Source organism: Haplochromis burtoni, unplaced genomic scaffold (genome assembly GCF_018398535.1).
Source record: "Haplochromis burtoni strain Fernald_Lab_line unplaced genomic scaffold, NCSU_Asbu1 Contig_15, whole genome shotgun sequence".
NCBI classification, from domain to species: domain Eukaryota; kingdom Metazoa; phylum Chordata; class Actinopteri; order Cichliformes; family Cichlidae; genus Haplochromis; species Haplochromis burtoni.
The window spans coordinates 452,688-480,670 of record NW_024582376.1 but is presented as its reverse complement, the minus strand read 5'-3'; the positions used below and the strand labels follow the sequence as shown (position 1 = coordinate 480,670).

The 27,983-nt window shown below is 41.4% G+C and overlaps 1 protein-coding gene across 2 annotated transcripts in view; it reads right to left on the bottom strand.

Moving 5' to 3' along the window:
* prkd2 (protein kinase D2) overlaps positions 1-25,358 on the bottom strand; it is a 28,740-nt gene extending 3,382 nt beyond the window's left edge. Inside the window, exons 1-16 of one of the 2 annotated variants that reach the window (XM_042218070.1) lie at positions 24,306-25,357; positions 7,208-7,346; positions 6,712-6,843; positions 6,383-6,582; positions 5,215-5,398; positions 5,038-5,109; positions 4,850-4,867; positions 4,544-4,703; positions 4,323-4,434; positions 3,570-3,647; positions 3,161-3,479; positions 2,980-3,032; positions 2,817-2,889; positions 2,026-2,132; positions 380-541; positions 37-135 (exon numbers count right to left, since the gene is read on the bottom strand). In XM_042218070.1, coding sequence (XP_042074004.1) covers positions 37-135; positions 380-541; positions 2,026-2,132; positions 2,817-2,889; positions 2,980-3,032; positions 3,161-3,479; positions 3,570-3,647; positions 4,323-4,434; positions 4,544-4,703; positions 4,850-4,867; positions 5,038-5,109; positions 5,215-5,398; positions 6,383-6,582; positions 6,712-6,843; positions 7,208-7,346; positions 24,306-24,638 — 2,241 coding nt within the window. In that variant the 5' untranslated portion in view covers positions 24,639-25,357. Of the gene's footprint in view, positions 1-36; positions 136-379; positions 542-2,025; positions 2,133-2,816; positions 2,890-2,979; positions 3,033-3,160; positions 3,480-3,569; positions 3,648-4,322; positions 4,435-4,543; positions 4,704-4,849; positions 4,868-5,037; positions 5,110-5,214; positions 5,399-6,382; positions 6,583-6,711; positions 6,844-7,207; positions 7,347-24,305 lie in introns of both variants that reach the window. The other variant, XM_005915788.3, reaches the window with a different exon arrangement.
* Positions 25,359-27,983: the final 2,625 nt, after the last annotated feature.

Here is a 27,983-nt window from a genome sequence, read left to right as displayed (position 1 = left end):
GTGTGTGTGTGTGTGTGTGTGTGTGTGTGTTTTTACCTGTGGGGAGGGATCGGCAGAGGCAAGTAGCACATTTTCAGGTTTTAGGTCACAGTGAACAATGTTCTTAAAGTGCAGGTGCCTCAGAGCTGCAAGAATCTGCATGCACACCGACGTCATGTGCATACCCAAAACCACAGGAGCAAGATGATCCGAAACAAAATCAAACACAGCAAAGCTTCGTTTTAGAATATGCAGAAATGTAAGGTTCAGTAAATGTTCATCATGACAGCAGAGGAAGCATGCAGCGAAACACTGCAGCATCAGAATGCCATTTTAGTCTTGTGGGCCTCTACTACCCACTCTCTACCGCTATGGGACTTATTTGAAAATGCATACACACCTGCGTGATGAGGAACTTTGTGAGCCTCTCGGGCAATCTGCCTTTTTCGCTGGAGAGAATCATCTCCAGCATGTCACCGTGTAGTTTCTCCATGACCACAAACACTTTCTCTGGGGTTTCAAACATACACTCCAGGTTTACAATGCCCAGATGACGTAAACTCTGAGAGAAACAACAGAAGGGTGAGGGGAGTGTGGTGAGAAGGCGGACGATAAGGAAAAAATATGTTGTGTGTAAAAAGATGAAATACCAGAAATAAACTGTGATAGAGTGTGAATCTAAGAAGCAAATATAAATTGGGCAAAACAGGAAGAACGTCACAGGAGGGGATAAACAGAAAGGACCAGACCGTGAAAACCAGACAGTAAACCACAGGAGAAGGAAGCAGAGAACAGAAAATTTATAAACTCGGTTTTGGCAAACAATATAAGTATTCCGCAGAAGTCACACATATGACATATGTTCCATAAATAATAATGACTGCATAACTGCATTTGTGTAAAATGCCGAGCTGAAGGGGGAAGTTCAGACTGACTAGTGCACCACTACCTCCATCTGCTGGGGAAAAAAGTTTGCCGCCCAAGAAGGTGAAATCAAACATACGTTGTTATTTTTCAAAAATATATATTTTAAACAGACGTTGTTAATGTGAAGACTTTCCCTGTCACATATTTGGCATGAATGAAAATGTTAAATGGTTTTATACAGTCGTGTCATTTAGTTGAATTCTATATGCAAACTTTCATTTTTGCTCGTTTCAGAAGTTGCAATCACATAAGGAAAGGAGAAACAGTACTACTTATTTAAATACTGTCAATGACTGCGAGGTAAAATAATTAGAAATTAATCATTTAAATAAGCAAAACTGACCTTTTTTAATAGTGTAGATTAAAATCTGGTTATTGTGATACTACAAAGCACAGAGTACTATTACATTATTACTGTCTCACTGTGTTTAATGGTAGCTTTTAATATTACAAATGGTTTTTTACTTTCTTTCAGGCATAATGAGCTTGGAAAGAAAGCATTTGGATTAAGTTTTGTGGAGACATTTCACCTTTCAGGCAAAATGCTTCTTCAGTTCTAAAACCAAACGGTGGAGAGTCCCAGGTATTTAAACCCTAGTGGGGGTCGTCTCTTAAGAGTCTTTGACCCACTTTTAATCGTGTGAGTCATCACATGAGTCGAGGTGTAAAAAAAGATAAAGAAAAAAGGCATGGGTCATTGCCACCAGATGTTTCAGGTAAAACCACAGTATCACGTGACCTGTTGAGATCACCTAACGCAGGTTGTGAGTGCGGGCTGAGGTGCTTGGGAAAGAATGTCAAGACTGTATTTTAGGCGGCTGACTGTGACCTCAATAGGACATATGACCTCTTGGCAAGGTCTCACAGTGGGTTTACCCGAAACCTCTGCTAGCAATGACCTCTGCCTTTTTTTCCCACACCTTGGCTCATTTAATGACTCACATGATTAATAGTGGTTTTAGCACAAAATGCTTCTTGGATGAGAAGTGCAGTCGCTTTCTTTTCAAGCTTCTTAGACGACCATGATCTGAACGATTAAGAACCTGCACAGACACTTTTAGACGTAATCATTAACATGATTTCTTCTGAGAGAAAGTCCAGTGAAATGCGTGCGTTTACCTGCAGGATGGCCACCTCATTCCTCAGTTGGCTCTCTTGCTTGGTTGGAAAACGAAGCTTGTCGATGACTTTGACGGCCACGTCTCTCCCCGTCTTCCTGTGCTTTCCTGAAGGGAGTTTGTGCAAGTAACAGATTGTTTACATTGTGACAGTAAACTGAATATACATACATATATACTCCATGCACATCATTGTGGCAATTTGTTGCCGTGTTTGGTTATCGCCAAACATGGTGCTGAGCATTATGGCCAAACGTCTTCTCTTTGGCTTTGTCCGTCTAATGGACATTGTTCCAGATTTCTTGTGGTTTGCTTAGATGCAACTTTGCAAACCTAAGCGGCGGTGCTTTGTTCTTTTTTTTTAATTTTTTTTATACAGTTTTCCCCTGGCATCCCTTTCTAGCACATCATACTTGTTCAGTCTTTTCTAACTATATTGACATGAACTTTAACAATTAAAATGCTAACTTGTGATACATATACATCTATCTCTACACACCCAGATTTTTATTCCATTTTCTAACACTTACTCTGGACTAATGCTGGCATGAGAAACATCACTTGTGAAAACTGACTAAAACACTCCTTAAAACCTGTAAACAACCTATTATGTGTCAAATCAGATCAACTTTAAAAACACATTTTAGCACAGTGCATGATACACAGAGGTTGTGAAATACAATCTTGCTTCTTGTTAGCTTCAAACTTTAGACACCACTGCTTTCAGCAAAGCACTTTAACCATCAAATCAATGGACTGATCAATTCCATTGTCGGATGTAGGTCTCCATACCTCCATACACTACTCCAAATTGCCCAGATCCAAGCACTTCATCAGCAAAAATCTGGTACACTGTGCCAATATCCTGTAGGGATGCAATATTTCATGCATAATGCTTAATGTATAATTGATGTCAATATTGACAGAAGTTACTTAATTAGACCACAAGTCATACCACATTCTCTTGGATTTGACTGTTGGACACAGATATGCTGACAGAAGCTTGTCCTGGAAAAGAAAAACAGTGATAGGAACAAAGCATAGGTTATGCAGTGTAATAGTTCTAAATTATGTCTTTTCATCTTGGCAATACAATCTTCCACAAAACAATTTCATCAACCTGTTTCTCAACTTACTGTGAGGCATGTTCCCCGCAGCTGGCGGTGCGTCCTGAAAGATGACTGGCATAAGGGCCTGTCGAATGGCGCTCTCCCATGCTTTTGCCACCTCACGTCCAATGCCACTGTTGGGCGCCACCTGGCTTGGGGAGGGAGGTGTCTGTGGGACAGTCTGGGGGTGGCTTTGGGTCACAGAGGGGAGGGTGTTGGGATCCTCCCCTACAAAGTAGCACATAGTGGCTGTGATAAGCTCAAAGCAGTGGGGATTGGTGCCTTGGGAGACGAGACTGAAGTTAGAAGCAGGACGCAACTCCAGGATCTCAGAAAGAGGGATCTCCTGCAGGTGGATGAATGAACGGGTTAGCAAAAGAAAAGGGCTGCAGACTTTAAATGAATCTTAGCTTGTTAAGACAAAAGCTGTCGTTACCTTGTAGTATTTGTTGGAGGTGTTATTCTGGAAAAGGATGATGCACTTACAGTCCAGACGCCAGTAGTGCCTCTTTCTCTGTTGGGGGTTGGAGTAGGGTGAGATGTTGGGATGGGACAACAAAAATGAGTGTGGTGTGGCGAGGACAGAGTATAAAGGATGGGGCATGGAGCGGGGGGTAAATTTCAGGAATGAAAGGGGATGTCACCAAATGCCAAAGGAGAAGAAGGATGAAAAGGAATTTAAGCTACCAGATAAACAGGTGGGAATCGAGAGAAAGAAAAAGTGAACGAAGAGTGTTAGTTCAGCCAGCGAGGGGGAAAAAAAACAAGGAAAAAAAACAAAACAAGTAATGAAAAGGTAAATAAATTGCCCTAGAAAGTCAAATATAGATTTTAGATCTTAAGAGAAAGAAGGCAGGAAATGGATTTTAGGTTGAAATTATTATATCTGCTGAGTGCTTCAGCCTCATACACAGAAATATTACGGAAAAGAAAGCAATAAAGTGCATGAAAGCGGGCACCTCATCAAGGTGGAAATGGCTGCACAACAAGCTGCTAGACAGAAAAAATAGATGTCTAGAAGGAATTTACTGCCATAAATCATAGAAGAGAAAGTGAAGAAAGCGAGTTCATGCATCTACAATAAATTAATTTAAGTCTCCAAGTGTTCCACTACTAGCAGAATTTCAGAGTGGTTCATGTATTGTTTTTAGAAAGAAGGCAGTACAGGAATCATGGGTAGTGTTTTTACCAGTGTGTCTTTATTGCTGTAGTGAACCATCCACCCTTCCTTTATAGCTGTGCTGGATCGACGGGTTGTTTGTCTCACAGACTGTACCACCCTCATTAAAGGGATGTAAACACTAGAAGGAAAAGGACAGCATTAAGGTAGTCAGCAGGTAAAATATGAGTTTACGGTAATTACATTTCTATCAGTCTGTCTATAATATTCTTATCCAAAACATCTCACACCTTTGATCTCCATTAGTTCCGTCCTGATTGTTGTCAGGTGAAAAGGAACCAGGGATGCTGCAGGCCTCGTCCGAGTCATCTATTGAAGACTTGTCAGAGCCGTCATACTCGCTGCTAAAGTCCATTGGAACCTCGGGGTCCGCAGTGGGACTCAACATGTCTGAGCCAAAAAACAAACAAGAGAAGGGTTTAAGTGCAGCTTAGCCTTAAATATACTATGAAACAAATGCTATTACCATTCGTCTAATTCTAAAATGCTACAGAAGCTAGTTCACTTTGTTGCAAACCAACACCAAGAATACTTACCAGAGTTACTTCTGTTTTCTGAGAAGATAAAAAGATTAGTATAGTGAGTTTCAGAGCTGTTAGATAAAGTGTTATACTCTCAAGTAACCTAATTCTGACAATGGAAACACATGCTATCAAATCCATGCAGGGTTAACAAAGTAATACACACACACACCACAAAAGCTAATACATTCATCTTTACTCACCTCCAATGGTCTCGCCAAGGCAGTCATTAGGAACTTTGTATGCACATCGTTTGTGGCAGTTGAACTTACAATCTGAGAAGATTGCAGAAACAGTTCAGGTAAACCAGAAAGACCAGTGAGCATTCTGCATCCCACTGAAGGTCATACAAAGAAGACACTCTGTTCAGCTGCGCTCACCTTTGCACTGTAGCCCTTGTCGGAAAAGTCCTCTAAGAAGCCTCTTGCAGTACTGGCACACCGTCGGTCGAGTGTATGAGTGAACAGCGAACGTGTGGGGCACCTTTACCTTGCTCATCAGCATCTTGTCGAGATGAACTGGTCGCCCCGTGTAAAAACGCCGGGCGTCGCTAGCTGTCCGTGGCTGGCAGAATAAATAGGAAACAAATTTTTAGCGACAGTCACAATTGTTGAGGTGCTTAAATCAAAACCTTTGGAAGCTATTCAGCCTGTAGCCAAAATAATTAATTACTTCACTTTAGCTTATAGCCTCCGAACCTTAATAACTGTTGATTTGATCAGTGAATTTGTCAGCAAACAGCTGAGTGACTCTATGGAACATATGGATCTCCCTATTCACAAAAGTCCCTTATAATGAGTTTCTTTTTGCTCTGTTTTTGTTTTCAAACAACACCCAAGGGAAATATGTGACTCCTTAGCTGTTGAATGCGAAACTTTGTTCACCCTCGAGTCGCTGTGTATCTGTCTGTTCTTTGTTGTTGGACGGAGTGTTTACACTGTTTTCAGTTCCTTCTCTGAAAACATCTTCCTATTGTAACTAAATTTCCAGCTGAAAATGGCTTAAAAAACACAGGAGGCTGTAGTTTTGGGTGATAATTAACTCGTCATATGTTTATGATTTTATCTGGTACATCATATATATGCGTGTCCGTGCCAGCATGTGCATGTGTGGTCTCTCCAATTAGACGCCTTTCCTACTTCTTTTTAAATTGGGAGCCAATAACCAGGGGAAATCAGTCAGTAATAAGTGTTACTGCCCATCTAATTAAATGTTTTTTCTACATCTTCTTTGCAAATAGAGTTGCTGAACAGGGGAAATCAGCAGCAGTAAGTATTATAGCCTCAACGGACCTAATCTATTTACTTAAAGTTCACTGATATTGCAGTGCAATGCCCCTTTAGCGGAATGCAGTCAGACAGGAAGAGTTTCAGATGAATATCTCAAAAGCGTACACAGAGAAGGAAAAAAATATTGCTTAATGAAGTTTAATGAAAAGTGTTTGGGAATTAGGAATGTCTGAGGAATCTACTCAGTGTTTCAGAAAATGTGGCACTTGAAAGAATTCTAAAAGTGACTTCAGCATTATGTGGATAAATGAGGCAGTACCATTTGAGTGTGTGAGCGAATAAGACTCGCTTCTTCTGCGCAGGTGGAGGCTGTCCCAACGCTGTACACCGACTCAGTGGTCGAAAGGCGCAGGGACTGGCTGCTGCTCAGCGACGTGGTGGACAGACGCCGTTTGCGAGCCCCACTACAGTTGTTCGGGATGCTGAATGCACAGCGTTTGTGGTAGTTTAGCCCGCAACCTGCAGGGGGCAGCATGCATCCAAGAAGGGGGGGAGCAAAGAGATGGACCATATTTACTGAGTGTTCAAATTTGTTTCACTATATGAGCGTCTAGTGCTATTCACACTTCTTCTCATTATTTCCCTCACCATCACATTTCAGTCCTTGTCTAACCAGCCCAAACAGCATTTCTCCACAGTGATCACAGAAAGCCGGGGCCCGGTACGAGTGCACATTGAGCGCGTGGGGCCGAATCTGGAAATCTTCAAACGTAGCTGCCGCTAAAATAGATAACACGTCACATTAGGACAAGATACAATCACGGTATTGTAAGGGAGCAAAATGGAAAACGATTAGATGAATGAGATACAAGCGGGATGGAAAAATAGATCAAGTTTCTGACTGCGGACACGAGGGAAATTACAGCCTGAAACAATGAAAGAACAGATTAGGGTAGTGTAAAGTAGGACCTGTAGTAAAATAAGCAGATAAGGATGAAAACAATGAAGTAATTAAAGATAGATAAGACAAATGGAAAGATGATTTTGTTTTTGATATGGTTATCTTATGGAATGAGGAGAAGAGAAGAGAAGAGAAGAGAAGAGAAGAGAAGAGAAGAGAAGAGAAGAGAAGAGAAGAGCTTACCAGAGAGCACTACCTCCACCAGATCTCCCTCCTGGATGTCGCTGGCAGCTTTAACTAGTTGTAGTATGTTGTTGGTAGATGTGTCATGCTTGAACAGCAATATCTTGTCATAAATGCCATAAAAGCCGCACTCTGGGAACTAGAAAATACAAAAACAGAGGTTAGGAGAATCAACTGCAGCCAAGGCAGAACCTTGATTAAGTCATATTTCATTCAAAATAATGAATGACAAATAAATGACTCAGCTCCTGAAACTAGAAAGATAATGAATGGACATTTGCTGTAGGACAAGACAAACTTTATTTAGTCATTCTGTTTTTTTTTTTTATTTTAAATATAATATACAAGGATAGCATTTTTATGACCCTTCAAGGAAAACTAATCTTGAACATTGTGTCCACTTTGATCCCCTTTAAAGACAGACGACTGAATTTCGAGCAAGGCCTCATTGTTGCCAACACAGACCACTCAACACACCAGCCTATTTTTAATGCTACTAAATAAAGTATCTAAGGGTTGGCTGTTAGAGTTTCTGCTAGCAATGCAAATTTAGTCCATTATGTACTTAAAGCTACAACTTAAGTCACCTCATTCCATTTGCCATTAACAGTAACAAGATCTGTTATAAGATTCTCCCGCTATTATAAAGTGTGAACATGTCTATGCATGTTCTCAAGCATAACTTCTACTGTATGTTTCCAACTAATTCTCGCATGCTCTGCTATGTAACGCTGCAGGGATATATAACTGCCAACACGCAAACACATGCTGATGCTATCGCTGTTAAACAAGAAACACAAGCTGATTTCCACAAATCAAGCAAGTCGGTCGACATGGAAGGCAAGACAAAGGAGAAACTTTATCCCCTTTTCCTGTCAGTCGCACAATGGCACACACAAGCGCGCGTAGGTGTTTCCATGAAGTTCTTTCAGAGATATGAGGGATGAGCGTGTCAATCAGAAGTCAGCAGAGCGAGAGAGGCTGTCATAGGGAAACCCTGCTCTCTTGAATAGTTAATGCAGTCTGGCTCACTTCAGTGGCCACACCACACAGGACACCAAAGAAAGAGACGGAGCAGGACCTTTGCGTGCTTTTATAATAATTTGTTTTTTTAAGTAAGCATAAATGAAACCAGAAAGATGAAGAGAAACAAATATATAAAAAATAAACACACAGACACACTCTTTGCCGCTTCTGGCTAAGTTCTAATCGCTTACAGAAAAGGGAACCCAGGTCTCCAACTTGAAACAACACAATGACACACACACACACACAACCACCACCAGACACACCCTCTCTTCTGCCCCTCATTTCCCTTTTTTTCCCCTCCTCTGCACATAGACAGTCTGCCTCTGTTTCCCCAACAGCCACTCCACATCACCACATCTGAAATCCAGGCCTGGCCTGTACTGCTGCCAAGCTACACAGTGAGTTCACCACGCCCCGACATTGGCCTGCTGCTACTGACCACACAGTCAACAAAAAGTCACAAAAAGCACATATAGTGGCATTTACTTAAAGGTCTCCAGCATCCACTGCAACCAGAAAAGTCACAGGTATAAGGGCTTGAACATTAGACATGAACACACACCCTTGATTTAAAAACAAAAAACAAAAAAAAAAACATAGTTGGTAATTCTGTCTGGCTTTTTATGTTGGGCAAGGAGCTTTTAAGATTTTGTTTGTGATAAGAGTGGTGAGAGTGAACTAAAATAAAAAAGCCACAAGCCTTAAATACAGAATAAAGTTCAAGATAGTACAGTTAGAACAAGACTGAACAAGTATGGCTTTTTTTGAAGGGTTACCAATCAGAAAACATCTTCTCTCTATTAAGAACAAGGCAGCACAGCTTAGCTTTGCAAAGGTGCATCTGAACCTTCCAGAGCAATGTCCCCTGGATAGATGAGACCAAAGTGGAGCTGTGTTGCCGTGATGCACGTGTGCCACCAAACACGGCATATCCGCACAAACAACTGTTGAGCACGGAGGTGGGGGGAGTGATGATTTTGGCTTGTTTTGCAGCCAAAGGATCTGGACAGCTTGCAGACTGTGAACTTCTCTGATACCAAAGTATTATAAAGCTTGAAACAATGGAGTGGCTGCAGAAAAATAAAATAAAAAATTCACATGGCTGTCGTTTTGGTTTTTATGGGGCATCCTTTTCTAAAGTTTGAGTGTTGATGTATACACTGAAACGGTGGATTAAAAAAAAAATAAAAAAAATACCTACACCAGAATTTTGAGAGATGTCCACCCCAGGAGACGGGTTTCACAGGCAGTGAAGCGGCTTCGTCACTCACAAATGTAGCTTTTACCAGGGACCGTATTAAAGGTCCTTCTTTTTAGTCAACTAACCAAGTGGATGCTGGCGTGAGGGTGGGACCCTATTTGAACAACAATAGTGGTGAAAGCAGGAAGCTTTCTGCATAGCTTTATGTGAGGTTCAGTAAAAAGAGTGAGGCATAGGCATTCTCATTATCACTACTACTACTACATCTCATGTCTGTTTAGTTACTATGAGAAAGAAAAACAGTGGAGACGCAGTCTTGAATATTAGTTGCTGTGAAAACACTTCTATTAATCGTGCAGATTACAAACGAAATGTTGCAATTTGACGGTTTCAATTACAACAATTGCAATTCAATTGTTGTAATTGAAACCATCTTAATGTTCTTAATGTTTTTATGGTTCGGTTTCTATTTGTTCAGTTTTCTAATTTGAGTTAAATGACCCTTTATTCCCAACACTCTGGCACAGCAGTTTTTGGCTTTGAGTCAAGCCGACGTTGCAGATACAAATGAGCAGAGGCTCCAACCTTTCCCCAAGTACAGACTTAAAAACCCGCAATCACACACAGATTGATGTCTGATGGGAGTGAATCATGTAATAGCTACATGCATCGGTACCAGGGATTGCCACAACTAAGACCAACTGCAGCCATTAGTAATTACAAAACACCCACAGAGCCCAGATCAGAGAAGACTCCAAGCTCTTTCCAAATCCACAGACAGCCGTCTTCTATGAGCCCCGTGACGCTATTTGATGCCAGCCTCTCTGCGATTAACCTCACGCTGTTGATGTCACAGCTCGCCTCTTAGCAGGCAAATCAAGGCAGCTAGTCATATTATTCTGCACATTGTACCGTCCAAAACATACACAATGCAATAATCATAACTGCAGCTGCCACGTCTCTGCACACCACAAGCCTTTACAGATAGGCTGAAAAGCACAAAATCCAAGCTCTGTAAAACCACTGCTACCTCAAAAGAAAAAAAAACTTATTTTCTTTTTTTTGTAATGGTGGAATAAGAATAAAGTACCACAAATTATTTTCATCTATGTCAGCATGCTGAGAAATTTAAACATTTGCCTTACAATCATACACTGTATATTTTGCTGTGAGGTTAAAAGCTATATTCTTACAAGATGTGGAGTCTGAATATATCTGTTTGTGTACATTGTGTGCACAAACACCTGATGGTATTGTAGTATATAGTTAGGTGTAGTATAGTGTGATGAGGTTTGGCTGCAGAAGGGGTGGATCTGTAGCTGCTTTCTCTGAGGTACCAGGGATCAGGTTGCCTAGTGTTCCCTCTACTATTCAGGTCAATGAAGCCATTATGAGTGAAATGAATTATGAACTAGGATTTCTTTATGTCCCCTGCCTTTGTTTTCCCGTCACCTTTAATTTCCTCTTCAATACTAACTGTCCTTTAATGGCCTCTTTTATTGATTAGTCTTCCTTCCTCCTTTTTTTCTGTCTACACACTGATGAGAAACAGGACAGCAACTGCCTTATAAAGTAAACTAATAAAGGCCGACATTGTCTTTAGTGTGGTTCACACCCTCTCACTCAAGATGTCACGGTAAAGTTGGAAGATAGATCTCTCACTTCATCACTGACTTGACTAACACACTTTGTTCAGAAGGTTTGATTCGTGATCTAATCGGGACATTATTAAATAACAGGCTATATGATAGCACACAGTTACGGTAAAAAATAAATAAATTTTCGATACTAAGATTTTATGGACATAATAAAAAAATAATCTGGACCTTAACAGGTCTTAAAAGTGAGTAAAAACAACCTGAAATAAACAACAAAAAAATTTAATAAAATCACATATTAGATCATATCTCAACCCTATGGAGGCACCATTATTAATGAGCAACAAGGACTATTGAGTAATAAACGGTGTCACGACAGCGGTTTCTTTCTGCAAGAAAATGCCCAATCATATTCTGCATTTTTGGGAAAAAAAAAACAAAAAAAAAAAACATGGCTTCGTGGTAAGTCTGGTGCTAAGCTGCCTTGCAGTCCAACACTGTCACTGACTGAAAACATCTAAAACATGCTACTGATACACATCTGTAGATTGCTATAACAACCTGTAATAACAAATAGTGTCTTAAGAAACAAACTGTTTTCATTTTTTCAATCAAAGACCAACTCACAGCAAGCAGCCTCACACGGATCAATTGCTGCTCTCATGTAAGCGGTGGCATTACATGAACAGATGTGGTTGACAGGAAGCTGTTCAAGTAGTTTCAGAAGGCAATCGTGAACAGCCATGTATCTAAATTCATAACCCAAGCAAACGTGACCATTGTCACCCTAAACAATGCCACATCAACTTTTTTGTTAATGTGGGCCTTTGTGTGCTGTTGCAACTTTAATGAGAGAGAGCGCGCGCATATATATATATATATATATATATACATATATATATACATACATACATATATATTTTTTTTTTAAATTAATTAATTTATTTTTTTAAACCAGATTACACAGGAACACAGACTCACACACAAAATGATCCAAACACAATAAGTGATGTGCTCTTTATACACAAAGCATCTCAGTTTGTGCCCTCACACAGATACCATCAAAGTATTGGCTTTTGGGAAATTTTAGCTTGGAGAGAAAAAAAAGAAACAAACAAAAACAAAACCCAGACCCATGCACACTTGAGGTCACATCAATGCTTGCCATTTCCTCTCTTACTTTATTTCCTTGTCAATCACCTCAGGTTTTGGTCATATAAAGCAGGTCACATGCACAGTGGTAAAGAGAGCGATTTTTATCTGACATCAAACAAGTGCAGGCAGTTTAGATCATTTTTTCAAATATTCTACAAGTTTTTCAAACTCTAGAAGGGACGAAAAACTTTATTTTGCTTAACTTAATACTCCTCGTACACATCGGCTACTTTCGCCTCCTCTAATGATGAGTTGTTCTGAGGAATGAATGAAAGACGAGCCAAAATTTATTCTACTAAAACAGCAGCAGGAGCAGCAGCACGTAGATTTTATTTCATGTTTTATTTGAGTAAGCACATCGGCTACAGGTCATTACAATCTAACCAAAGCATTACTGCATACATGTAAAGCATTACCACTGATGTCCAGTTCAGTCAGCGCCATTTCAAAGTTGAGGTTATGTCAAACAGCTACAGAACAGTGCTTCTAAATATAGACCCTCTTTATATAAAAGGCACTGCATGTGTGAAGAACAGAGACTTTTATGTCCTGCTTAGTTCGCTAGTTGCTTCTGCTTTTCATCTTCCCCATCACTTCCCCTCCTGAAGCTCTGCACCAGCCATCATCGACCACCAAGCCACGCAAGAATGTATGCTCGGGCATGCACAATGAATGCAGCCGCTTCTTCGGTGCCAGCTAGCCATAGCTATGCAGCTTACAAACAGCAAATTTCGATCTTTATCCTCCTCACTTTTACTGCATTTGACAAAGCTTAGATGTTGTGAATTCACTGAATGTGCATGATGCTTCGGATGTAACTTGTACTCTGTCGGCTGCTTGGCGAGAAATGATGATTGCTAATTTTGTTTCAGACAATACAGGGAAACTGCAAAACCTCAGACAAACAAACAAAGAAAAAAAAAACTATTCTGACTACCTTACGGCAGGAAGCTCTGCATCAATCATTTTACATTACTATTGCAGACTTTTATTAACTCAACTTAACTTGGTGGATTAAATGAATTAGAGGCGGCCATGTTTTAGGATTAATAAGAGAAATATTATCCTTTTATTTCAATTTGTTGTTATCGCCACAACAGGAAATTGCAAACTTGGCATGAGCATATGGTTTATAGCTTTTTGAAGGTGTAAAGGATGTATAAACATAAAATATGGGCCTGAGGAAGGAGAGTAAGACATGTTCAAATAAGGCACTTAGAATTGTCACTGAATACACAAGCACAGACACAGACACATGCACACACACACACAAATGAAAGTGTTAAGTCAAAGACAAAAAAAAGTTTCCAATTTTATTTAAAAAACTAACCATGTAGTTTAGACATCCAGTTCACAAAAGCCACTGAATTTCCCTAGCTGCGTATGCAAAGAACACCAGTTGTGACCTTTTGGCAACACGGCTGAATAATTTTCAAAACAGCATTAAGAGCAACACACACAACATAAAAAAAAAAACAAAAAAAAACAACACCGCAGCTCTTCAGAATCAGCTGGGCCAATCTCCAGTGACAAGAACTTGGACGTCAGCGTCGCTGTGTACACCGCATGCTCTGTAAACAGTGTGACCTCCATAGCCTTACATGGTCCTCCACAGTGATGTGTTTCTGCAGCAGAAGCTGGCTATCACAACAGGAACCCGATCCAGGCATTTTATAGCAGACAGGAAACATGTTGTATCCCTTCAAACAACACACATTGTTTGAGCATCCACATCTTGCTGTGTAACCCCCCCCCCCCAAAAAGTGCACGTGTGCGCGGACGCCACACTCTTGAGAATGAGGGTGATAATGGGTGGAGGTACACCTGTACTTCACTTTCTGCTTTTTTATCTCAGTCAGACACACCCCTGAGGCTGCACCATAAATCCCACCATCCTTGTTAACATGTCAGGCACGGGACTCTGTAAGGACCCCACCTTTTTGAAAATGATGAGGTGTTTAATGAGGGGCTGCCATGGCAACGGGCACGTAAAGACGTCAACGTTTCTGCCCTCATTAGATCCTAACAACAAGTTGGTGTAGCGCAGGAATTTTTCCTTTTGTGCTGACAGCGTTCGTGATGGAACAAACGCGTTACTGTGCTGGTTGTTCTATTTTTAACCCCAGTGAGGTCACATGCTGGTGAAAAGATGGAGTCCACAAAAAAAATAAATAAATATGATAATCATCCCTGCTCTTTACAGTGCACCATGCTGGATTTAAAGAAAAGAAAGCTGTGGTCTCTGAAACACAAATGTCACATAATAAATTGCAGGAGTGACTGACAGCTCTGTGCCAGGACTACAAGGAATTAAGCAAAACCCATGACGTCAGCTAACCGCTGGGCTTGGCAGACATAAAGAAAGAAAGCAAAACAAGGATGAGTAAAAGAAGCACAAATGAAATGTAAATAACGCAGTAAAGTAAACTATGCCCTCATGCCGTCACTAGAATTACGTCCAAGTAAATCACTTGTGAACAGTGGGGAATTGTCTGAAATTTCCGGCTTCTTCTAGAAAGTCTCATCTGTTTAACTGTTAAAGTGTGAATGTGACTGCATACACACATGTCGTAAAAGATTCAAAACAAGTCGAGAGATTTTGCATCAAGATTATCAGTGGAAATAATGAAAATCGTTTTACTATCATGATCTCTGCAAAAGGCACACTGAAGGTCAGATGCAAAAGCTTCTTTCTTCCTGGATTTGATGAGCTTCCTGTTTGAAAGGTGATACTAGGAAAGCATTTTGAGCATCGAGTAACCTAATATGAATAAACATCTACTGGCAAACAAAGGTTGCTTTATTTATTGCATGAGCCTGAGCATTGAAGACAAGCAAAATGCAGTGAATCTGTGCCAGTCTGAGTGGCTGCTTAAACAAGTAGGGCGAGATTTGCCAAACAAATGATTGAAGAAATCTCTTCCAAGTAACATGCTCTGCACAGATGCCCATATACTTTTCTTACTTTTACTGGATTAACTTTTAAAAACTAAGAAAACTAAGTCATCTGTGAGATTTCTACAGTAGTCAGTAGTAGTCTTCACGCAGTCTTTTTGGTCAGCTATGACTTACTGCTGATTAATTGTAAAATTACTGGTGATTGGTTAGATGCTGATTCCCAGCATGGATTTTGAACAAAAACTTAATGTAAGCCTCTGAATTAGTACAGCTTCGGTGGTACTGCCTGACTCATGCTTTTCTGGTAAAGTGTTCTTGTGTACCCGTGTAGTCCTGGAAAGCAAAGCCATCAAGTTTACATTCCCGGCGTGCTGTTTTCTAAATACCACAGATTTCTGTGTAAACCAGAGAAACTGGAAGGGGAGGGAGTGCGAATCATCACATTGACACATCAAGCACATAGATTATAACATACACGCAATAAAGTTGGAAAACACTTAATCATAAAGATCATCACAAAAAAAATCATTAAGCTAATGACGCACAAAAACTGTTGTTAGGCACTCTTGTGCATGATATTAAAAGTGCATGCAGCACATAGATCAAGCTAAAATAAACGAAAATGGTAAAAGGTTATGTGTAATGTGTGTGTCTGTGTGTGTGTACAGGAGCGCAAGGACAAAGCATCTCATTCTCCTCCAAGCATCACGGAGGATGGAGAGGTAATTTGAGAGCCGTAACCAGGCATGAGAGAGGGGTCTGGGGATAAAGGAGGCGCACACTACTCTTTCTGAACCAGTCTTTTGTTGGTAGCAGCTCCTGTCTGCATCAACCACCACCCTTCTCCTCCTCCTCTCCCTTTCCTTGGCACAGGGACGGGAAGGTAAGCCGACTGAAACACCGGACCCAATTCACTCTGCGTGCAACTTACTGATTCATGACAAGAAGCCGGCGGGGGGGAACAGGGCTTCATCTGACTCAAATAGCCAATTGTAACTCATTAAGGAAGAGCCCCAAAAAATGTTTCAAAATAGATAAATAAATAAAAATGAAAATACAAACAAATGTTTGTTTGTATTTTAACTACATGCTGATGAAGATCACTGGACTGAAAGTAGACGGAGCTGAAGATTCCTTTCTGATTGCATCATGAAAAACTAGCTTAGCTCTTGTATATACCTTGTATATACCTTAAGTAACATATTGTCTCCACATAACTGACAGAAATGACTCATTCACAGTGATGATCATGTCGGAATAGGAGGAAAGCTGGGAATTTCTCTGCATGACTGCTTCTGAATTACAGTGTGACGTTCCAGGATCTCGCTGCGTGCTACAATCCCCCAAAGTTCTGGAAAAGATAACTCCTTTAAATCCAACTCTAACATGACACCAACAGCAAACGTGCGACTCATAATTGACAGAAACGATGCATTCTCCCTCCAGTGTGTCAAACAGAACCGTCACTGAGACACGCACAAGGTGGGTTGGGTTTCTTTTGCTTTTTGCTTTGTCACAATGGCTGTAGCAGCGCTGGACAGCGAGACGTAACAGTTCATATTTAATGTGGGTCAAAGTCCGCATTTGGAGATTAGAGCCGTAGCGGTATAATAAGTCATAAGTTTCATAACCAACGCTTGGACCTGTGTTTCATTTATTTTACACTCACCGACTTGTTTTTTTTTCTGTCACCCTTTTTACTTTCATTTCTCGTTAGGTTTAAGCACCAAAAACTACTTGGTTAGGTTAAGAAAAAGATTGTGGTTTGGATTTAACCAGCCCCTTTGCATCACTAACCCTGTATGCTAGGGGTCCTTTACAACCATCCCTATGTCGGGAATGAGACCCACAGAACTGATGCAGAACACCACCTTGTGCCTGTCCTTGATACACCAGCGATTCTCTATTCTCCTTTTCTTTCCTCTTTACAATCAGTTTCCCTAATCATCATTACTCAACTTGCTCTGAATACACCATAAGAAGTTCTCCAGAGAAAAAGCACACATGCAATGGCCCGTGTGAGGACTGTTTGTACATTCCCCATGTGCCAAGAGTGCCATGGGGACACAAACACACAAAGCTGCATGCTGAGGGCCACAATGGGCCACATTACTGCGCTCTGAGTCATCCCCCTCCTCTTTTTTTGTCTGTCCCCTCTCCTCTCTTCTTTTCCCCATTTTCCTCTCCCCATGTGTTGCCTGGCTTTAGCACTGAAGTGAAAGAGCAGAAGAAAGAAAAAGCCAGAGGCTAAACACTGAACTCCAGTCATATGATAAAAGTGTGGCCACACATTTATAGAAATGAGTTGGTGTTGCTTCTGCTCTTACAAAGCCTGTTTTTCATAGAAAATGAATAAAACAAATCAAGAATCCGCTTAAACATACTAAACCTTATTTGCTCTGCCCACATGCCTGTATGCACACTCTTGTCACATGACATGTGCAATGGGTCAGTGAGCTATTCTGCATCCTACATGACTGCAATGACATCTATGATACACAAATTCATAAATCTATGATTATCCTGATTATTATTATCTCAAACAGTTCTTATACCACTATAGTACTCGTGTGTGCATGAAAAGGACAAAGGCCTGTAACTGATCGTTAATGTTTGCTACGGTCGGTAAAATATCCATTTAATGATTGAGGTGTGATCATTATACAAGGCACAGATAAAGCATTTGGTGTATATATTCTCTATATATCTCATGTTGAGAGCTGTGTGCTTCTTACACTGACACTAACCCCAAATTCCCGTCAGTACTGATGTCATGTGTTTACCTACTGAGGCAGGACTTAACCCAAACATCATGGTTGGGTTAAATTAGACTCTTCCATAAAGTAAACCATGTTAAAGGCTTCTCTTTCATTTTCAGGGTTACCAGAAGGCCATTTAATATATGATTTATTACCCGAAATTGAATTACAACAGAAAAGGAAAAGAACATGTGTTTGTGAAACTTCACAAATTCATGTTCCAGTAGACAGGAAGTTTTCTTTTGAAACAGCACTGGCAGTAGAACTTTGTTGTGTTTTATTGCTTTACAATGACATGATATGTTAACCTTTTATATATCTTCTTATGTTTTATTGTGAAGCACTTTGTTATTGTTATACAAATGCATTTTATTTACTTTTAGAGACAGGGCTCATTACTGAGAACAAAAAGAAACTATATTCCTAATAATCAGAAAAATGTTTCCCTTATTCTTAAGAGGGTTGTAGGGGTGCTGGTGTCCATCACCCTGGACAGGTCCCTAATCTGACCAAGGGCTAACATCAGAGAGACAGAAAACCATTTGCACTCACAATCACACCAACACATCTGAAATTGTTGTGCCCCCCCCCCCCCGCCAAGAGATTCAAGGGATTTGATTTGGCCATTATCTATTCTTTCATGTGAACAATCTCAACAGCAAATCAGGTTTCAAACACACGAAAGAAAAAAAAAAAAAAAAACTCCTTCTTTCATCCCACCTCTCATCTTCTCTCTCTGATAACTATCCTCCTCACTGCACTGCAGGCAGAAGCGTGTGCTTTGAATAATCAAATGCTCCTGTGCAGGCTAAGCTTCCCCTACACCAGCAACAGCTAGGAGACACCAGGCACAGTCAGTCATGCAAAGCTGTTCCGCTATTACGCAAATCAAGGGGGGTGAGAGCGATGGGTTTAGGTAAGGTGAATATATATACACATACATACACATACATACACATATACACACACATACACATGTGTATGTGCAGGTAAACCCCTTTGAAAACACTAGCTCCTTTATAGTAATAAAGCTTTAGCTGATGTTGGTCACAGTGAGATCAGAGCATTTGGCTAAGGCTGCTTAAACTGGTGAGCTGCTGCATTATTTTCACTCAATCATTAAATGTCGTAAGGCAGGGTTTGTTCTTTCACCTGCACGTCCACCTGCCAGTGTCTTGCTAATTGACAGGCATTTATTCACAGACCAACAAAGGTTTGTTCTGATAAGCAGAGTGTATTTGCCCAGGAGCTCAGACACATACGGGAGGCTTTTTAATAATCTAAGCAGCAAGCTAAAACCCACACAACATTAGATCACTACAGTGAATGAAAGTGTAACTGTAGGGTGGCCACTGCTTTCACCTTCAGCAACGCTCAACAAGGAACTGTGCCATTTCATATGAGTATTATGGCCTTGTTTGTCACACTGGGCCTTTATCTGAAAAATCAGGGCCAGCTGTTGAGTTACTTTACACTGGTGTGTGCGTGTGTGTGTGTCTCTGTGTGTTATACTTGTATAAGTAAGTGAGGTAAACAGGAGGTGGTGTGTATGATCCCATTCCCAGGGCCAAACTTCTTCTCCAGGGAGGGAGATAAAGCAGCAGCCCCTTCCAAAACGGAGATGGAAACAATGGCCAGGGCTGGGGCTCTCAGTCGCAGCTGTATGCGTGTATATTTTTTTGTGTGTGACACACAAAGCGTGCATGTGTGTGGCTCCATATACTTCTGTTTTTAAGGAATGGACTGGTACTTCAATGGCAGTTTTCTACTCAGTTTAAGCACTCAAAGCCATTTCTACTACAAGGCTTGTTCAACCAATCTCAAACACATTCATGCACTGCTTTTATATATAGCACTTTAACAGTAAACAGTAATTCCAACAAATCTAAAAGATTTCACAGCAGCGCGACTCCTTGCAAACACTGCTGGATCCCACATTGTTCAGTGCGTGTTAAGTGTGTCACCGCGGATTAGATCACAGACGTGTTTAACAATCCGGTAATGTGACACAGTCGACGCTGACGGGGCTCGACAGGTTCTCGCTTGTGTTCACATGCTGACTCTCACACACTGTTACACACCCAGTGACGTCAAGCCAGATTGTACTGCATCTACTTAATGACGAAATTCAACAAATTGTCTTCGTTGGAAGAAAAGACACGTTTAACTACTGCGGCACGCCTTTTGTCATGGGGGGGGTAACAAGGACATTTGACTTATTTCCTAGAAAGTATTAATGTTCAAACCACTATTCTCTTATTGCAGACAAAGCAGAATGTTTCGTCTGCAACAGAGAAAACAAATAAAAACAAAACAAAAAAACATGACAAAACAAAAACCCTGATACAAAGATCAGCCTGCAGGTAGAGGTAGTGGCAGAAGGTAGAACCAAAGAGATTACAGTGAATGAATGGTGGATGGGATGCAGTGGGAAAGAGGAGGCTGAATATAAGGCAGGGAGTGAAGATGAGTGGATAAGAGAGGAAATACAAGATCAAAAGGCAAAGAGGGAAGAAGTCCAGGAGGTTGGTACCCTGAAGACAGTTAGCAGAAACAGCTGTTGTTACAAAAGGAAAGGAGTTCTGTCTATAATTTTAAAAAGATGGCAGAAACCTGCACGGAAAAGGGAAAGTAAATCATGAAAGATCAGAAAGGAAAGTGGTTGAGGCCTGTCCAACAAGACCAAATGCATGAGTGCCGCCACAGCGTATGGCTGAATGAAGACAGACTTCTGATTTCCAGGCCACATTATCAGGTCGTCCTCCATCAGGAGTAGAGGGGTTGCACTACATAGGATCTTAGATTCATAGCACTGTTTGGAAAAGTTTAAAAACAACATAGTGCTTGTGACTAAAGGCAGAATTGTGTTGCTGGCTGAGGTTAATGCTCCGATCTGGAGACTCGAAAAAGCAACAGAATTGTAATTAAGATGGGGTGTTGTGTTGGAAGCGCAGCGTGCTTCTCCAGTCAGAAGTGAATGGAAAAATGTGTCAATGGAACACAAGGAGGGATCCTGTGAATAAACAGAGTCTATGACTCACCCTTTCTGGGATGGGAGAGATGACCGTAGGTGGGGGTGGCGGTGTGGATACCAAACTACCTTCACTACCTCCCAAATCACACCACTGTAGGCATTCATGCAGTCCACCTCATGTCTTGCACTGGTGGTGTTGGCCAAGCCAAGACAAACCACCCATTGTCCAACATTCCCACCTAAAGCTGCAGCTCCAAACGGGACAGGAATTTTTTTTGCTTAGGGGATTTCAGGGATTTCTAATCGTGTGCGCATGCGCGTGCGTGTGTGTGTAAGAGAGAGAAATACTCAACTAATAAGGTCTGACAAAGATCAGGCTACATGACCCTTTTGTTTCGGTTACATTTGCACATTTTTCCCTCTCTTTTATATAAAAATAAACAGTAAACATCACGCACAGATGAGAAATAACACATTACAATGCACACACCATCTAATCCCCCTCGATCAGAGATTCGTATTGATTTTCATATAAACTTGAGGCTGAAACACCAGCAGTTACTGTACAACACGCTGTCCCTTACGCTGACATTTGAACAGCAGAGTTTGTTTCACGACTACTACATCTTTACAACTTTTACAAGAAAGGAGCAGCTTGCTGAGGTTGGAGCCTTGGTCAAAAAGAAAGGCGGGAACATCCTCATGCATTACCTTTTATCTTTTAAGGAGTAAACTGAGGAAGAAATGGACAATCCAGCAGAAACGCAGGAAAGCCCCACGCAGGACAAACTAAGCAGAGGTGCAGTTATATTACAATTGACATGACACATCACTACCATATGTAAATAAAGCAAACCATGCTTATCAAGCTTGGGTTATAAGCTCGAAATCAACCAATGCCCTGTTGAAAGAATTATATGTCCCATTTACAGCAGGGAAAATATTTCAAGTATAACACCTTCTAGGGCTGCACCTTTTTACCAAATCATTTGGAGGATGCTTGGAAGCTTATGCATCTTCCCAACATTTGGCATCTTTCAGCCAAGACAGCCTGACCAAAGATGTTGAAAACAACAAGACTGAAGCAAAGCAAAAAATAAAGCCAAGCTGTTTCTTTTTTTTTTTCTAAAGTTTATGCTGTGGCGCAAGAACCACAAAGTGGTATCCAAAATGTGTATTTATCATTCTGCTGTGGAAACAACATTCCTCTCTCTGTCAGAAAAAGCAGACACGATTCCTTGTTGCCAGTCGCCATATTAGAAAAGCTCTCTGGAAATGTAGCTCTGATAAATTATTTTCATAATTTATTTATTTCACACAGGCCCTGCAGAACACCTCATTTGCAGCTCCTCTGCCTTGCTAGCCTCTTCAGTAATTCAATTTTATTTATGTAGCACCAAATCACAACAGCAGTCACCTCAAAGCGCTTTATATTGTAAGGTCAAGGCCCTACAATAATACGGAGAAAAGCCCAACAATCAAACCCCTTTGGAACGAGGACTGGGCGACAGTGGGATGGAAAAAGCTCCCTTTTAACAGGAAGAAACCTCCAGCAGAACCAGGCTCAGTTAAGGGCAATTAACTTAATCAACCAAATATACCATATAAGCAAATTATGCTCGTGACTCCCACCTCACTACTTCCTGTCTCACATCTGGCTGCTTCCCCAGCTTGTCATTGTGGAGTTAGAGAAAAAGTACATGCAAGGGGAAACACGCATGAAGAATCCCATAGAAATGGACACAGGTGCCACCTAGTTCACACAGAAAAATAAATGATGTTTCAGCCTTGCTACAAGCACGCTTGAAATGACAAACTCTCAGCTTGCAGTACGTTCTTTTACTGGCATTCTGTTCTGAACTCATTTTAACTGTCCTACACCAAGATAATCTGTGCAACTGACTAATTAGCTAGAGGAGCAACTAAACAGGTTTAACAACAGAAAACTGTTAATGACTCCAAGGAAAGATGTACCGTGAAACAGCTGCAGGGGGGTTTTAAAATTACGGAACCTGGAAACAGTTTGGAAATTGGAAAAAGCAGGACAAAGAAGAAGAAATACCTGAGGGCTACACTGAGTGTGAAAACAGCAAATAGCAGAGTAAAGGAAACAGCCTCTCTTTACATTACTCAACACATCTTTTGCCATCAAATGGCTCTTTAGTTGGACTAACACTGTGTCTGATACAAATAAAGCATCAGATGCAGATGCACTGCTGAATTATCTGTGTCTCCGAATTATACCAAGAGCATGGCGGTGAGCCACTCATATGACCAGGGAGAACAAAGACTGTTGTGCACAGGAACAGATTAGCAAAGAGGGTAAACTGGCTGGAGAGAGTTACCACTGCTTCCTGGAACATTTTCAGTAATGGAGAGTTTTACAGAACGGCTCTGAGCAGGCTGTGGAAATCTGCTAATCACCCAACAGCCTAGCTGGCAAATAAAAAACACATAAACTGCTCAAACTGCCACCTTAAGTGAATGGATAATGTTATTTCCTGTATGCGTGTGGATACACACTAAAATGAAAACCGTTCTCTGGAACTACACTATACGGTTGAATAAATCAGCACAATTCAGCACAGTTCTCAATTTTTTTTTTAAAAAGATGTAATGTCTCCCATAACACTTGTTGCTTCCTGTTATAAAGAGGATGTCACTGCCCTCCCCCCCAAAAAAAGTAATTTCTCTGCACGTGTGTTTTTTGAGGTTTTCTCTTTCAGTTAAAAGGGTGTTTTGGGGGTTTTGTGCAAGAAATCTACAATTTTCCTACCGAACATGTAAAACCTGAGAAGGCTACAAGTCCTTTAAAAGATGTGCTTTAAAAAAAACACATTAAGGTCATTAAGGTGAAAACAGTGCGTGCAAAGTAAGACAAAAACAAGTGTTGATGATCACTGACAGCAGAAGATAAAAAAGATCACTGAAGCGTACGGCACAGAACTAAAATTGGCCAAATGTGTTCGTATGCCATGACATGCAAAACTTCCGATGCTGCGCCAAGGAGAAGTGAAAGCAACGTTGACCATTACAACCCTAGGTCACAGTAAATGGGCGAAGCTCGTCTAATTATATATGTATAAATGTAGATGCCACTAACCTGCACTAAATCAGCCTTTTTACGCAATGGGAAAGAAACTAATTGATAAAAGTGACAAATATCAACCTCTTTGTATTCGCATACACGCTGAACAAGGGAAGACTAAACAGGGAAAACAGGGAAAGGGAAACAGGGAAAAAATGCTAATCGCTGTCCTCGGACCTGTTTATTCTAGAAACTTCTGCCACTTTCATTACGCTTTGATAACAATGGAGTGCGCGCAAAGAGTTTGTTGCAAGATCAGCACACACACAGGCTGAAAGTGAAAGGTGTAACAAAAACTGTTCACCTGACAGGTATGAAAACTACACATGCCACGAAGGGCTTGCACCTAAAACGGTTTCCATCTGGAGAAAACACAAACACCCACCCGCTTCTTACCTTGGTGTCAACAATGGAGCAGGCCATTTGTTTCACATAGGCCAGGTCAGCAGCCTGGGGCATGAGGACAGATTCTCTGGTCAGACCAATCTGGATGATGAAGGACACCCCTGCTGGAGTTTGGGGCATCACGGGCATCACAGCCCCAGCACCACCACCATGCCCTGGAGTCAGCTCCATCACAGGAAAGCCACCCGGTGTGGGCAAAGAGTGTATGGCGATGGGGGTCCCCTGCTGGATCAAAGCTGAGCTTGATGGTAAGGTGCCACCTGGGGGGAAGAAGACCTGAGCCATCGCCGCCCCCGAGGGCATACAAGGGCTAGCATTAGCCATTCAGAGTTCGCTGGCTCTCACAAACACGCAGGTGCAGTCTGAAGTTTTCGGAAAAGCAACACTCATTCAAGCGGAGGGCTACACACGCTGAAACATGGATACACACACGCACGCACACGCACGCACGCTGAGTGGACGGCTCCGCTTTCCTCCGAGTCCCGCGTCAAACCCGCTTCCTTCCAGCAGCTCAAGGAAGAAAATCTTTATCCAGGAAGGAGCACTTCTTTTCTCCAGGCTTCGCTTATTGTTCAGGCATGGCAGGCGTGAGCGGTGTGTGCCTGTGTGTGTGTGTGAGAGAGAAACACTCACAAAGTAAAGAGTCTGAGAACACGACACCTCCAGCCTTCTCTCCTCCACCCCTCCTTCACTTCTCGCATCCAAAAGGCGCTGCTCTGCAGAGGAGAAAGTCCAAACTTGGTTGTGAAACTCTCCGCCGCGGGCAGAGAGAGAGAGAAAGAAAACAACAACAATGCCCAAACTTTGTTGTGCTCTTCTCCAGGCTCACTTACAAAATGGCCTCCTTTAAACAGGAAACGGTGAGAATGAAGGGGAGCTAGAGACCGCACTCCTTTTTACGAGACCTTGCCCTGTTTCAGTTTCAACCCCTGTTCGGTCTTTTTTGTGAAAAAGAAGAGAGCGAAAAGCGCTGTCTGAGGGTACCTCCCTCTACCCTCCCTCCTGCCTTCGCATCTTACGCTAAACAAGGAGGAAGTGAAATGACGGACACATCTTGAAGCCAATAGGCATTCAGAAAGTCCTGACTCCCAAACCTCCCCCTCCTCCCTTTCCTCTTCTGGCTCCCTTCCTTAGTTTAGGGACATTTGTCTTGTTTGGTCCCTCCTGTAGCCGGAGACAGCATAGATACATGGCCCAGGGCGCTGCTTCACGCATAAAACCCCTCCCACCGCTTCCTCGTCCTTCCTTTAAGTTCACAAGCCACCTTCTGTCTCTCCTAAAATTGCCTTATTTTTCCTCTGTATTTTGTTTTTTTTTGGGGGGGGGAGACACGCCTCTCATAAACTGCAGAAAAAGGACCGCACCTATGGAAGGTTCTTTCCATGCTCCAGGTTTCATGAAAATTGAGAAGTTTCATGGACTGAGAGTGGTGACTTGGGTGGGTTTGGACAATGACACTCTGTATGCAGTAGATTAAAAGGAAAAAAAAACGTTTGGTTAATGAAGTCATCAGCGTGACTGTGACTCCTCACTGGTAATCTAACCATATAACACAGTAAGAATGCTTGTGAAATTTGTGGTTTCCTAGTTGAAGTTCTAATAAACCGCTCTGATTGGTTATGCAAAAAAACAGTGTGTGCAGTTTATCTCAGTGCCACTGTCGCGCTTATATCTGTGAAGGCATCTCCCGATGTTCATTTCATACAAATTAAATAAGGCGAGTTAGACTTGAATGAAACAAGATAGAAAACAAAACGCTTGAATTGATTCGCTTTGCCACCACAAGGGGGCAGTGTTGGATAAAATCGGATCTTACAGACCCTGTGTGATTTGGATATAAAATGTTTGATTCCCAAGCATTAGTTAAGCTGCAGGTTACATCTTAGGTTATAAATGACATGGGGACATGGGGGGAAATTGATAATCAGGTGTTTGATGATGTTAAAGGATGTTCCTTAAAAGGCAATTGCTCCCCAGTGAGTTGCCACCTCCTCTCTGATGAGGGGGAACTGTGATGTTGTTTAAATCCTCTTTTTTTTCACTTTCTAAAAGGATTATTTTAAACATATGGGACAGGAAGTGTGAACTGCGAGAACAAGTTTTAGAACCACTGAATGAAGGCATGAAACTAAACCACCATGTACCAGAACATGCTATAGCCCACAATGAGTATGCGTTAAATACATATGTGCATGTTTGCATGTTTGCATGTTAGCCAAACAATAAATACTTACTATTTATTTTATACACACCATCCACTTCATTACATACATACACACCTGCTCAAATACTTTTAAGCAAATAACCAGCAAAATCACAAGACAACAACTCAGTACACTTAGGGTTATGGTTAACATCAAGACAAGTTCAATCTAAGCATCGGATTGGGGAAGAAAATCGATTTAAGTGACTTTGAAGTGGCATCATTGCTGGGATTTTTCCACACAACCATCTCTATGGTTTACAGATAATGGTCCAAAGAGAAAAAGAGAAAATATCCAGAGAGTGGCAGTTCCCTATGTTAAAAAGCTTTTGCCAGAGGTCAAAGGACAATGGCCAGGCTGCTTCAAGCTGATAGGAAGGCAGTGACACAAATAATCACTTGTTACAACCAGAAGAGCATCTCTGAATGCTAAACGCGATCATAACTTGAAGAAGATGGGCTACAGCAGCAGAGCAGCACACTGGGTATCGCTGCTGTCAGCTGACAACTGAGCCTACAACGTGCAGGGGTTCACTAAAACTGGACAAAAGAACATTCAAATAGTAGGGTCAGGATTTAGTGAGAACAATATGAAAGCTTGGGTCCATCCTGCCTTGTGTGGAGGACATTTTCTTGGCACACCTTGGGCCCCTTAGTATCAAATGATTATTCTTTTAAACACCACAGTCTAGCTGAGTATTGTTGCTAGCCACGTCATGGATGTGCAGCAACTGTGTTTTGCTATCATGTCAATATGAACCAAAATATCTGGGGAATATTTCCAGCACCTTGTTGAATCTGTGTCATGATGAATTAAGGCCGTTCTGGGGTCCAACCCAGCGCTAGCGAGGTGCATCTAATGAAGTGGTGAGTGTGTATATCCTGTTGTGTGGTTATGTTGGAAAGTCCCAGCAGATCAGTGATCTGCTGTTCAAAGTCACTTAAAGCCCTTTTATTCCCCCCTTCTGCTGACACGAGGCCATCTTCACCATGTTTTTATACCTAAATGCTGTAAATTGCTGCCACGTGATTGGCTGCTTAGCTATTTGTGTTACTATGCAGTTGAACATGTAATAATGAACACACTCACTCAGTGAAAATTAGTGCATTTGTAACTGCAAGATTTGACGACTAAAACCTAACTTCTTTTATACACTAGTTTCAAGAATAGTTAAGTCATTATGAGGTTACACTGTATGAACAATGTTTGACATCAAAAGACTGTCATGAAATTTACCAGACACGGAGAGTCCATGAAAGACGACATCAAGCCATGTTATAGGACATGTGGAGTTTGTATACATAAGGCCTGAAAGTCAGGAAAGTCTCTGATGTAAATCTTCAGACCAATCTTTAACTTTACTGTGTGAAAGCTGGAAAATAAATTCCTAGTAATTCATCACCCTACTTCTATACTGGATCATCATAAGTAAGGATTACAGTGTAAGTGATCACACCTTCATGTA